This window comes from Schistocerca nitens, chromosome 7, assembly GCF_023898315.1.
Source record: "Schistocerca nitens isolate TAMUIC-IGC-003100 chromosome 7, iqSchNite1.1, whole genome shotgun sequence".
In the NCBI taxonomy this organism is placed as follows: domain Eukaryota; kingdom Metazoa; phylum Arthropoda; class Insecta; order Orthoptera; family Acrididae; genus Schistocerca; species Schistocerca nitens.
This window is the reverse complement of record NC_064620.1, coordinates 386,203,254-386,216,055: the sequence shown is the minus strand read 5'-3', so window position 1 is coordinate 386,216,055 and position 12,802 is coordinate 386,203,254. Positions and strand designations below refer to the sequence as shown.

Here is a 12,802-nt window from a genome sequence, read left to right as displayed (position 1 = left end):
CCCTTCTTTGCTTAGAACTGGGTTGCCATCTGAGCTCTTGATATTCATACAAGTGGTTCTCTTCTCTCCAAAGGTCTCTTTAATTTTCCTGTAGGCAGTATCTATCTTACCCCTAGTGAGACAAGCCTCTACATCCTTACATTTGTCCTCTAGCCATCCCTGCTTAGCCATTTTGCACTTTCTGTCGATCATAACGATGGTACATAACGATATTTGCGTCACACTTCAGAATGGCTGTACAGCCGAAACTGTGTAACAGTGTCATCAATACTCCAAATAAAACATGAATTTTTATCTTCATACCAACCAGAATAAACTTTATTCTAACTTCCCATTCAGGTCCCTAGATTAGAGCGCACTTTGGGATGAAGAAAGCTTCAAAATTTTATCATTCGGTATGTCGGCAACGATTCCAACACCACAAGCGACGTCCATGAAGAATGACATTGTTATCTCGTGTACCTGTGATAAAGCAGGAGGATCCTTTCCACATGTTACGTTTTTCTTCCCCCTCCCCCCCCCCCCCTCCCTAATTTTTTCCGTTGCAAATTTGTGATATCTTTGATATTGTCACTTATATTACATGTTTACAGTACCGATAAACCTATAATATTGACCAAGGGCTAGTTCAACTTAACTTTACTGTCTGTTACTTTTTTGGTTATTCTGAATTTGTACAATTAGCTGAACTAAAAACTGGTAACTAAGAAAACTCAGTAATTTAAAGTGTTGTTACTATTTTTCGTATGTAAACATCCATCGGATTGCTGACCCTAATAAATTAGATGACAAATCTGTAGAAATGTTGAAAGTATTCACACAGTAAGTGACGAAAATATATAGGCAACACCTACTCTCATTTAATTTTGGAGTAATTAGCATACTTACATAAAACATTGTAACTGAAATAGAATCGCATTTTAGGCGAACTAACTACTACAATTGAATAGAAAGTTCATGTTCAAATCTCCATCCTCTATTCCGTTATCTGAAAATCTGAATCTTTAATTGTATTTCCTGACATCTGGAAAACAACAATAGCTAATGTCTGTATCTAACACGTGTGGGACTGGTTCTGATCTATCTTCCTACCACAGTTGCACAAGGATGCTCTGTGAGTGTTTTAGGAATTTGGTGTTGAACCTACTGCCTGCAAGCTAGGAAGATACCGTCCTCCACATGCAAAGTTCAGAAGAGTGCAGCAGTACGGACAGTGATGTAATCAGACAATGATCTCAATGTCGGTTCCACTACACTCCCTGTAAAGGAAACGTTATCGCCAACAGAAATTAGTGTACAGGTTATGGCATAACTATATGTCAGCAAAAAATGAAAATCTTAGATTTTCGTTATCAAGATTTAGTTTTACTCTAAGTATGATTTCATAACGTAGCCATGTTAGCAAAATTACGTACATAATGGTAAAATATTAATAATGAGTTTTCACAACTGTGAAGCCACATTCCTGACTATGATAAGGTTCTTCAGTGCTAAGATGGTTGATTACCATGTTTGGTGGTCGATAAACATACAAACAAATTAAATAAAGTTGCGGCCAGAGATATCAATTACGCTAAAATGCGCGATGAAAATACCCAAAATTGAATGGGCATCGATAAAGAGCAATTAAAGAGAAGTGCACAGCTAAAACAATTCATAACTCTACAGTGGCTGGTCAATCCTTTTCGTTAGATCGGACATCTCCTGTTTCTTCTTCAATTAGGCCCGACAATCGTGAATATGTTTAATTACAGGTCATGGTTGAATCCAGAAAAAAAATATAGGCGTGACGGAGACGAGCGCAGTTCTGAGTGTCAAATGAATATTACTTGCTGGCGTGGCGCGAACGCGCGTGTTAAGAATAGAGATGGGGCCCCTCCACGCCCGCACCAACGTGGTGACCAAACCAAAAGTTCTACTGTCACCTCCGTAAATATGTTAGTTATCTAGTAAGTGGATCACAGGATGCTGGGCTGTGATGTTATCCGTGCGTCTGGTTAAGACAACGCATTAACACGGTCTATCAGGTGATAGATAGTGGACGAAACGCGAGTGAGGGTAGCGATTTGAAGAGCAGAGGGAAAAAAGTGCCAAGGCTCGTACCGTGGGAAAAAAATCTCTGCGACAGTGGGATGGGTAGTAAGAGTAGTAGTGGCTTACTAGTTGCGATAGTTCATGCAAGGTTGGATTTGTTAGTATGGGTATCATGCATCATTACCGTGGCAAGCGATGGCGATGTATCCCAGTTGCTGCAGCCGCTACATTCCTGGAACAATCAAGATCGTTATACAGTAGTGGGAGATCGGCCATAGATCATCTCACTGTGTGGGGGATGTGTGGAGCTTGTCTGCATGCAGTGTACGGTATGGCTTCCCTGCGTGAGTTATTCGGCAGCGTATTCCAGCTGGATATCCAGTAACGGCGTCTGATTAACAGAGGCTCACCTGTACCGTTGTGTTTGCGTGTGCTTCGCCAAAGATCTTAGGTCCTTACAAGTATGTTTTTTGGTCTTTTATGTTTCCATCTATGGTTGTAGTCGTAGTTCCCCAGATTCAGAACAAACGGGTTCTGCGAATGTCTGGAGTTTCTGTATAGTCTTGTGGTGAGTTTGTGGATTACCTCCGTGAGAGTCTCAAGTCGGTATTCCCGGTGAAGGTCCGCGATGCGTGTGTATCGTGGAGCATTGCTTATGATTTTGAGTACTTTGTTCTGTATGAGCTGCAGACGACGCAGGCGTGTAGGCGCAGTGTATCCCCAGACAGGAGCTGCGTACGTCATCAGGGGTCGAATAAGTGTCATGTACATGGACCTCGACACCCTTCTGTTCATTGTGCTACGCCTGTTGAGCATAGGGTAGAGCTATTTGAGCCTCGCGCTAGCTCGGTTGGTCATGTGTTGTATGTGGTCCTCCCAGAGTAATTTCCGGTCCAGCCAGACACCGAGGTATTTGACTTTCTCACGGAAACGCATTGGGCGTGCATGTAGAGTTATTGGTCTGCAGTATCGGTGTTTGCGCAGTTGCTTTGGTCTTCTAGTGAACAGAACGGCTTCGCACTTGTCGACGTTTACTCTAACACGCCATTTCTCCAACCAAGGCTCAGCCACTCTGAGTGCAGTCTGTAAGCGTGACGTAATGTTTGATGGTTTCCAATCTTGCGTGAGGATGACTGTGTCATCCGCGTAGATTGCCTTCATTGTGTTGTGTGTGGTTGGGAGATCGTTTATGTAGAAGTTTAACAGTAGGGGCCCTAGGATGCTTCCCTGGGGTACTCCCGCGTGTATACCGTGGCTTGTTGTTTTCCCTGCACGTCAGTATTGAAACTCCTGTCTGTGAGGTATGAGTGTATTAGACGCACCAGCCCGTCGGGGAATCCCGTGTCGCTGAGTTTGCGAATGGGGCCGTTGTGCCATAGACGGTCGAAATCCTTTTCGATGTCCAGGAACACCGCCCCTGTTGCTTTGTTTGTGTTGAAGCCATGCGTTATATGTTCAACGACCCGTAAGAGTTGTTGTGTTGTGGAGTGGTGATTCCTGAAGCCTAATTGCTCCGGTCTCAGGATTCCATTTGTTATGCAGTGCCTAGTGATGCGTTTGAGAATCACCTTCTCAACAATCTTACTGAGCGAGCTCAGAAGGCTGATGGGTCGGTAATTATGTGGGAGGCTGTGGTCTTTCCCCGGCTTCCTGAATATCAGGACCTTGGCCGTCTTCCAAAAGGCGGGGAAGTGTTGGTGTTTTAGTATAGCATTCGTTATGTGTGTTAGGTACTCAGTAGCTTTATCCGTGAACTTCTGGAGGACACGGTTTTGAATGCCATCATGACCAGGGGCTTTCCTAGCAGCGGAATGCATTATAGCCAAGGAGACTTCGGCTGTACTAGCATGTCGAATGTCGTCGCGCGATGGTTGGGCTAGAATGCGCATAATCTCCTGGACAGTAGCAAGTGTGAACACTGGATCTGATGGTACCAGGTTCGGTGTTTGTTTACCTTTCGTCAGCGGCGGCAGTGGCGGATGTCGGCGCGAGCTGTGAACCTGAGAATTTATTCTCAATCTCTCTCGTCAGTTGTATGCAGCTCGTGGTCTAGTGGCTAGCTTTGCTACCTCTGGATCACGGGATCTCGGGCCGGGTTGGGGATTTTCTCTGCCCGGGGACTGGGTGTTTGTGTCGTCCTCATCATTCCATCATCATTCACGAATGTGGCAAGATTGGACTGCGTACAGAGTGGGAATGTGTACGGGCGATGATGATCGTGCAGGTGTGCGCCCCGCAAACCAAACATCAACATCATCTCTCGCCTGTTAAACACCAGTCGGATACATTTTCTACGTCTTCGGTGAAGCCGAGACTCCTAGTTATTCCCTAGCTAAGTTAATTGGCATGGTACAAGCTATTTGGCAGGAATAGCGCGTACTTCGTTGCCCTCAAATCGCTCGCAAGCGTTAACTGCCAGTGCTCGGTGCTGTTCTCCGTACTAGGAGACTTTGCAGTTTAATCCTAATGAGTTAACCCTTTGACTGCTGGAGGTGCACCATCTGTCATTGAGCTTGATCATGCTGCAATAGAGGCTAGTGACAGGCTTTTCGGCCAGTCACCGTGAAGTCTGTATTCTACGGTGTCAAAGCTTCTGTTCTCTTCTTGTTTATGCTGCTTATCGTCTAACATTCACTTCCGTGGAGGCTACTATCTGTACAAATGCCTTCAGAAGAGAGTTACAAACGCTTAAATTTATATTTGATGAAAACTATTTTTTTTTTATCGGGGACGCTTTTCTTGCTTTTACCAGTCTGCATTTTATATCCCCTCGGATTCGGCCATCGTTAGTTACTTTGCTGCCCAATTAGCACAGCTCATATAATAACTTTAATATCTCATTTCGCCGGCCGAAGTGGCCGAGCGGTTCTAGGCGCTACAGTCTGGAACCACGCGACCGCTACGATCGCAGGTTCGAATCCTGCCTCGGGCATGGATGTGTGTGATGTCCTTAGGTTAGTTAGGTTTAAGTAGTTCTAAGTTCTAGGGAACTGATGACCTCTGAAGTTAAGTCGCATATTAAAAAAAAATAATAATATCTCATTTCCTAATACAGTTCAGTCAGCCTGATTTAATTCCATTACATTCCATCAAGCGTGGCTTACTTTCGTCGATGTTCATGTTGTAACCTACTTTAAGACCACTATTAATAATATCCATTGCTCTTACAAATTCTTTACCGTTTTTGACTGAATTACGTCATCGATGTGATCAAAAGTATCCAGACATCTGGCTGAAAATGACATACAAGTTCGTGGCGCCCTCCATCGGTGATGCTGAAATTCAATATTTCTTGATGCAATAATTTACCAACAGCCGTATTTATGGTAGAGATTTATTTTATGAACTTCTCGTTTGTCATTTACCGTCGTGATGTGTGGCTTATGAGCATCCGCTCGACCATAAAATCCAAGTTTTCTCACCTCCCGCCTAACTGTCATGGTGCTTACCGTGGATCCTGAAGCAATTTGGAATTCCTGTGTGATGATCTGGATAGATGTCTGCCTATTACACATTAATACCCATCTCAATTCAAAAATACAGCGAAGTGCATAGCTACAACACTAGACGAAAGGATGATCTTCACTGTTCTGGATTAAATCTTACTTTGGGACAGAAAGGGGTGAATTATACTGCCACAAAAATCTTTGGCCATTTTGCAAATACTATTATAAGTCTGAGAGATAGCCAACCAACATTTAAAAACAAATGAAAAGAATTTCTGAATGACAGCTCCTTCTACTCAATAGATGGATTCTTAGATATGAAGTAGTAACTGTAAAAAATAAAAAATAAAAATAAAAAATAAAAAAATTATGTTAAAAAAACTTATGTTAAAGTGACACGTTCCACACCATTACTAAATGTATTCATGACCTATGGAACAAGGATTAATGTATTTATGTACAACCCTCTTCAGCGGTCGGCGGTCACTGTCACTCAATAGACGAGGTCGGCCTGTACGCTTTAGTGCTGTACGTGTCCCTTCACGTTTCCACTTCACTATCGCATCGGTAACAGTGGACCTAGGGATGTTTAGGAGTATGGAAATCTCGTGTACAGACGTATGACACAAGTGACACACAATCACCTGACCACGTTTGGAGTCCGTGAGTTCTGCGGAGTGCCCCATTCTGCTCCCTCACCATGTCTGATGACTACTGAGGTCTGTGATATGGAGTACCTGGCAGAAGGTGGCAGCAAGATGCACCTAATATGAAAAACGTATGTTTTTGAGGGTGTCCGGATACTTTTAGTCACATAGTGTATTTCTTCTAATTGAACTTTAATTCCATTTCCAAATTTGCCTTTATTTTAACTACTTGCTCACTATACAGACTGAATAACATCAAGGAGAAATTACAGCCTTGTCACAGTCGCTCCTCAATAACTGTTTTCGTTCCATGCATTATGGTTCTTATAGCTGTAGTCTAGTTTCCGTACAAGCTGGAGATCACTTTTCGCTCTTTTTACCAGTAGTACCGCTTTCAAAGGGTGTATTTTTGTCAATCCAGTCATAATCTTTCTCTGAATTTACAAACGCTGTGAACTTAGGTTTGCCTTTTCTTCAGTTAACCTCATAAATCGTAGGTTTACCATGACCTCGCGTGTTTCTACATTTCTCTGAAATCCAGAGTGATCTTTCTCGTGATCGGCTTCTGTATACAAGTAGTTTCATTATGTTGCAAGCTATTTTTATTTAGTCGATAAAATACAATATAATTAATATTAATTACAATTAATCATGCTTAAAAGTACTTATCCCTTTACAGAGGATAATCTATAGAATATGGTTTACATATCTGTAACTGTCTGTAAGATGATAAGAGTGTTGACTTTGCGTCGGATAAACTGTAAATTGAGACATTAAGGTACAGGTGAGCAGACGTACTAACATTAAGTCTTCCACTAATATTCTATTGGATACCTTTAGGACATCTCGGGTAAGTTCAAATCGCTCGATCAAAATGCTTCAGAATCATGATATGGAGTGAGGGTGGTTACAATGAAGTGCTATGATTTTTCCTCATCGGTCGATACTCTTTGCAGGTAGCAGAATCACCAAAGGATTTCACTCTGACTTGTTTTACGTATGACAATGAAATATGCACTGCACTGAATTTTTCAAGACCGTATAAACTTCCCCGACGACATGCTGCAGATGTGAACATTGCAACTCTCTTCCTAAGTGTGCACAACGCTCTGGCGCTGATCACATATTGTGTTTAAATTTTGACAAAAGAGAATGTCTTTGATATCGAGGGAGAAAATTGCGACAACGTGAAGTACATTCATTTTCTAACTCCGTCTACAGGCCGCAAGCGACCCATCGGGACCATCCGACCGCCGGATCATCCTCAGGTGAGGATGCGGATAGGAGGGGCATGGGGTCAGCACACCGCTCTCCCGGTCGTTAAGACGGTTTTCTTTGACCGGAGCCGCTACCATTCGGTCGAGTAGCTCCTCAATTGGCATCACGAGGCTGAGTGCACCCCGAAAAATGGCAACAGCACGTGGCGGCGGGATGGTGACCCATCCAAGCGCCGGCCACGCCCGACAGCGCTTAACTTCGGTGATCTCACGGGAACCGGTGTATCCACTGAGGCAAGGCCGTTGCGAAGTACATTCATAACTAAATAAATTTAATAGCACATACTACTTATGTGAACGTCTCAAATGACTGTGATTAAATAATCATTCATGATCTCTAGCGATGATATTTTAGCAGGGTGTGAGTCCCTCACGTACTGAAAAGCCTTCGCGTGTGCTTCGTGGAATATAGTATACGATACGGGAGCCTCCTTCAATAAGGTCAGTTTGCGAGTTCAAAAAGCAGCCTTTTCAGAAAAAAAAAACTACCGAGTCACTATATCCCAGATATTTTCATTTGTCAGCATGCAAGGTAACTCTGAAGAACATGAATGTAATTGTACCTACTATTCTTCTCAGTGTAGGCTTGCATAGCCTACTCCTCAACACTGTTGTTCGGCAGTTCGGTGTTGAAATACACCATCTGGAGTCGACTGCACCAGTATCAGTACTCTGTGCCCTAAAAACAGCCTCTTATAGCGGTTGTTTTTATTTTTCTCGCAACGTTACGGGTTGTTTCAGACTTCCTACGGAATCGTCACACTAGCTCAGCCAGCAACGGACTGAATCGAATCCTCTTGAAAGAGGGCTATGGTTGTTGCAGTGCACCATAGTGAAGCCAACATCAAGGACGAAGCTTCACGTCCTCCTACAAGCATTCGAATCAGGCGGCGATTTTCTGACCCGATCGAATTCACTCTCATACTGATAGAGTGTGTGTTAAGAAATTAGGAAATGAATGTCTTCGAACTAGAGAAATATGTAGGTCGTAAAAATGGTGGGGGAAGACAGAGAATGGAATATAACCAGCAAATTACTGAGGCCGTTGGATGCAAGTGTTTCTCTTAGACGAAGAGGTTGGCCCAGGAGAGGAATTGGAGGCAGACCAGATCAGTCAAACTAATCAGACGACTGCTGCCTTAAAAAACCTTTGATATCGGTGAGGTATTTGAACACATTCTTTTACGTTTCGACTTCGACTGACGGCTTTTCACTTACTGAGTTTGGTGTAACACTGATACGAGGGTTGGAACTTAAATAGTGGAAACTATTTATTCACAATCGATACGAAAGAGTTACATGTTTGCATCTGTTGCTGTCCTTCAAAGTAGTCACCAGCATTGTGTAGAACCCGTTGCCAGCGATGTAGAAGGCGTAGTATACCGTTAGCAGTGCCTGTTCTGTTGATCGTCCGAATATAGCGGTCTACTGCCTGTCGAATCTCTAGAACAGTTCTGAAGCGAATGCCACGAAGCCAAAACTGAAACGCCAATCCAACGATGGCGTCATTATGGTTCACCGCGAAAGTCGAAAGGGCGTCAGAGCCCAATTATGGTGAAAGTTATGGTGATTCTCGTGTACGACTGTGATGGTGTTACCCCAACTCATTACGTTCCTCCATGGCAGACCGTCAATGCACTGTTCGTCTGTTCGTTTTTGGAGCATCACCTGCGACCAGCTTTGCGAAAGAAGCGGCGACACTTTCTGCGCAACCCACCCATCATTTTGCACGACAATGCGCGGGCGCGTACAGCGCAAGCTGTGGCTGCTCTGTTCGGTCGATGGGACTGGGAAGTACTGTACCATTCACCATACTCCGCGGACGTAAGTCCTTGTGACTTTGATTTGATTCCGAAGATGAAGGAACCACTTCGTGGTATTCGCTTCAGAACTGTTCCAAAGATTCGACTGGCAGTAGACCGCTCCATTCGCACCATCAACAGAATAGACTCTGCTAACGGTATACTACTCCTTCCACATCGCTGGCAACGGGCTCTACACATCGCTGGTGACTACTTTGAAGGACAGTAACAGGTGCAAACATGTAAGTCTTTTGTATTGGTTGTGAATTGGTTGTGAATAAATAGTTCGTTGGAAGAATCCTAAGAAAATGCAGTCCGAAAACAAAGGAAGTAGGTTACAGTACGCTTGTTCGCCCACTGCTTGAATACTGCTCAGCAGTGTGGGATCCGTACCAGATAGGGTTGATAGAAGAGATAGAGAAGATCCAACGGAGAGCAGCGCGCTTCGTTACAGGATCATTTAGTAATCGCGAAAGCGTTACAGAGATGATAGATAAACTCCAGTGGAAGACTCTGCAGGAGAGACGCTCAGTAGCTCGGTACGGGCTTTTGTTGAAGTTTCGAGAACATACCTTCACCGAGGAGTCAAGCAGTATATTGCTCATTCCTACGTATATCTCGCGAAGAGACCATGAGGATAAAATCAGAGAGATTAGAGCCCACACAGAGGTATACCGACAATCCTTCTTTCCACGAACAATACGAGACGGAGTAGAAGGGAGAACCGATAGAGGTACTCAAGGTACCCTCCGCCACACACCGTCAGGTGGCTTGCGGAGTATGGATGTAGATGTAGATGTAGATTTAAGTTCCATCCCTCGTATTTGAAGTCACACATGAGAGGGCACTGGTTGTCCTTTGTGTGCGGCATATCTTTGCCGTCTTCATCACATGTTTCTGGTACATGAGAGGGTTCTGCTTGTCCTATGTGTGTGCCATAGCTTTGCTGTCTTTATCACATATTTCTGGTATATCATTCGAATTAGGACGAAGTTAAGGCCATTCTATCTTGGTACTGCAAATTGCTCAGATATGTGTGTATGTAGCAGCATGTCTAAAAGTTGAATTATGGTTGCTAGACACCCAAATATTATGTCATAAGCGCCTTTCTGGCGTTACGTTAAGCATATCTGGTGACAGATGTCTTCTGTGAACAGGAGGTCCTGGTTTCCGAGAAACATGGAGCCTACGGCGTCCCTAGCCGCAGCTGCAGAGCAGGTGACCAGCTTGGACTACCTGCTCTGGTTGTTGCATTGGACGGGTGCCATCTGTCACCCCAGGGCGGGACCGTGGTCCTGTCGCATCTCCTACGTGCTCAGACTGCTCGGAGTGGTCTGTGTTTCTTATACCAACAGTTGCGACGTAGTTGCAATCTACCGTGAAGGAACAAGGGATTTCGACCGTTTCACTCTAACAGTGAGTGTGTTTGAAACCGGCAGCACGTGCGTGTATCGCCGGTGCCACGTCGCCTGGCGCGAGAGCGACTTCCAGAAACTTTCTCAGCAGGTCAGTTCGACTACTTAATGCGGCGCGCCTTCTGTGTTGCATCAGAAAATCAGGCGCCTTTTCAAACTATGAAATTTATAAACTGTTGGGCTTTGCATCTACGATTAACGTACCAGTTCCCCGATGTTATTCAATCTGTATATTGAACAAGCAGTAAAGGAAACACAAGAAAAATTCGGTGTAGGTATTAAAATCCGTGGAGAAGAAATAAAAACTTTGAGGTCCGCCGATGACATTGTAATTCTGTCAGAGACAGCAAAAGACTTGGAAGAGCAGTTGAACGGAATGGACAGTGTCTTGAAAGGAGGATATAAGATGAACATCAACAAAAGCAAAACGAGGCTAATGGAATGTAGTCGAATTAAGGCGGGTGATGCTGAGGGAATTAGATTAGGAAATGAGACACTTAAAGTAGTAAAGGAGTTTTGCTATTTGGGGAGCAAAATAACTGATGATGGTCGAAGTAGAGAGGATATAAAATGTAGACTGGCAATGGGAAGGAAAGCGTTTCTGAAGAAGAGAAATTTGTTAACATCGAGTATAGATTTAAGTGTCAGGAAGTCGTTTCTGAAAGTATTTGTATGGAGTGTAGCCATGTATGGAAGTGAAACATGGACGATAAATAGTTTGGACAAGAAGAGAATAGAAGTTTTCGAAATGTGGTGCTACAGAAGAATGCTGAAGATTAGATGGGTAGATCACATAACTAATGAGGAGCTATTGAATAGAAATGGACAGTTTGTGGCACAACTTGACAAGAAGAATGGACCGGTTGGTAGGACATGTTCTGAGTCATCAAGGGATCACAAATTTAACGCTGGAGGTCAGCGTGGAGGGTAAAAATCGTAGAGGGAGCAAGAGATGAATACACCAAGCAGATTCAGAAGGATGTAGGTTGCAGTAAGTACTGGGAGGTGAAGAAGCTTGCACAGGATAAAGTAGCATGGAGAGCTGCATCAAACCAATCTCAGGACTGAACAACAACAACAACAGGTTAGAAAGATGAACTACCACCAAAAATGCTAAAAGCGAGAGTCTACATCTGAAGTACACTGACGGAAAATATCGCAACACTAAGGAGGAGCTGTATGACATAAATGAGAGTTGGTAGGCGTGTTTGTAGATTTGAAAAATTATGTCTATTCAGATTTTGCACCAGTCGCATAAGAATGGCGCTAGTAGCGCCACTGTGATGATGCAAGTCAGGTTTACTGTAATTACGAGCTGCAACGGTCGTGAACGTTAGTTACCTTTGAGACTGGATCTGGTGAGCTGATGTTAGTCAAGAATGCCCTTACCCGACAAAGACCCCATTATAAATACATGACTGCGTTTGAACGAGGTCATCTAATAGGACTACGAGAAGCTGATTGTTCCTTCTGTGATATTGCAGAAAGACTTGGCAGGAATGTAGGTACTGTACATGATTGTTGGCAGCAGTGGTCACGAGATTGTATAGTCGCAAGAACACCGGGCTTCGGACGGACACGTGGCACTACAGAGAAGGACGAAAATCGTATTCTACGTATGGCTCCGCCGCACCATACTGCATCTGCAGCACCATAGAGACACAGTGGACTGTTACAAATTGGTTACTTCAAGGACAGCTTCGAGCCAGACGGCCTGTAGCGTGCATTCCAATGACCTCAAACCACCACCATTTGCGATTTCAGTAGTGTCAAGCGAGAGCACATCGGAGAACAGGGTGGAGGTCTGTCGTGTTTTCTGATGAAAGCTGGTTCTTCCTCGATGCCATGATGGCCATGTGTTGGTTAGAAGGAGACCAGTTGAGGGTCTGTCTGCGTGCTAGACACACAGGAGCCACACTTGGTGTTATTGCTTGGGGTGCGATTTCATATGAAACAAGGAGCACTCTCTTGGTTACCCCACGCATCCTGACTGCAAATTTCTACGTCATTGTGGGATTCGACCTATTGTGCTGGCATTCATAAAGAGCATACCAGCAGAAGTTTTCCAGCAAGGACAACGCTTGAATGGTTCAAATGGCTCTGAGCACTATGGGACTCAACTGCTGAGGTCATAAGTCCCCTAGAACTTAGAACTACTTAAACCTAACTAACCTAAGGACA

The 12,802-nt window shown here is 44.0% G+C and overlaps 1 protein-coding gene across 1 annotated transcript in view; it reads left to right on the top strand.

Moving 5' to 3' along the window:
* LOC126195251 (uncharacterized) overlaps positions 1-12,802 on the top strand; it is a 137,484-nt gene that overhangs the window by 40,118 nt on the left and 84,564 nt on the right. Inside the window, exon 2 of the mRNA XM_049933778.1 lies at positions 10,364-10,712. Within this exon, the coding sequence (XP_049789735.1) occupies positions 10,386-10,712 (327 nt within the window). The 5' untranslated portion in view covers positions 10,364-10,385. The remainder of the gene's footprint in view (positions 1-10,363; positions 10,713-12,802) is intronic.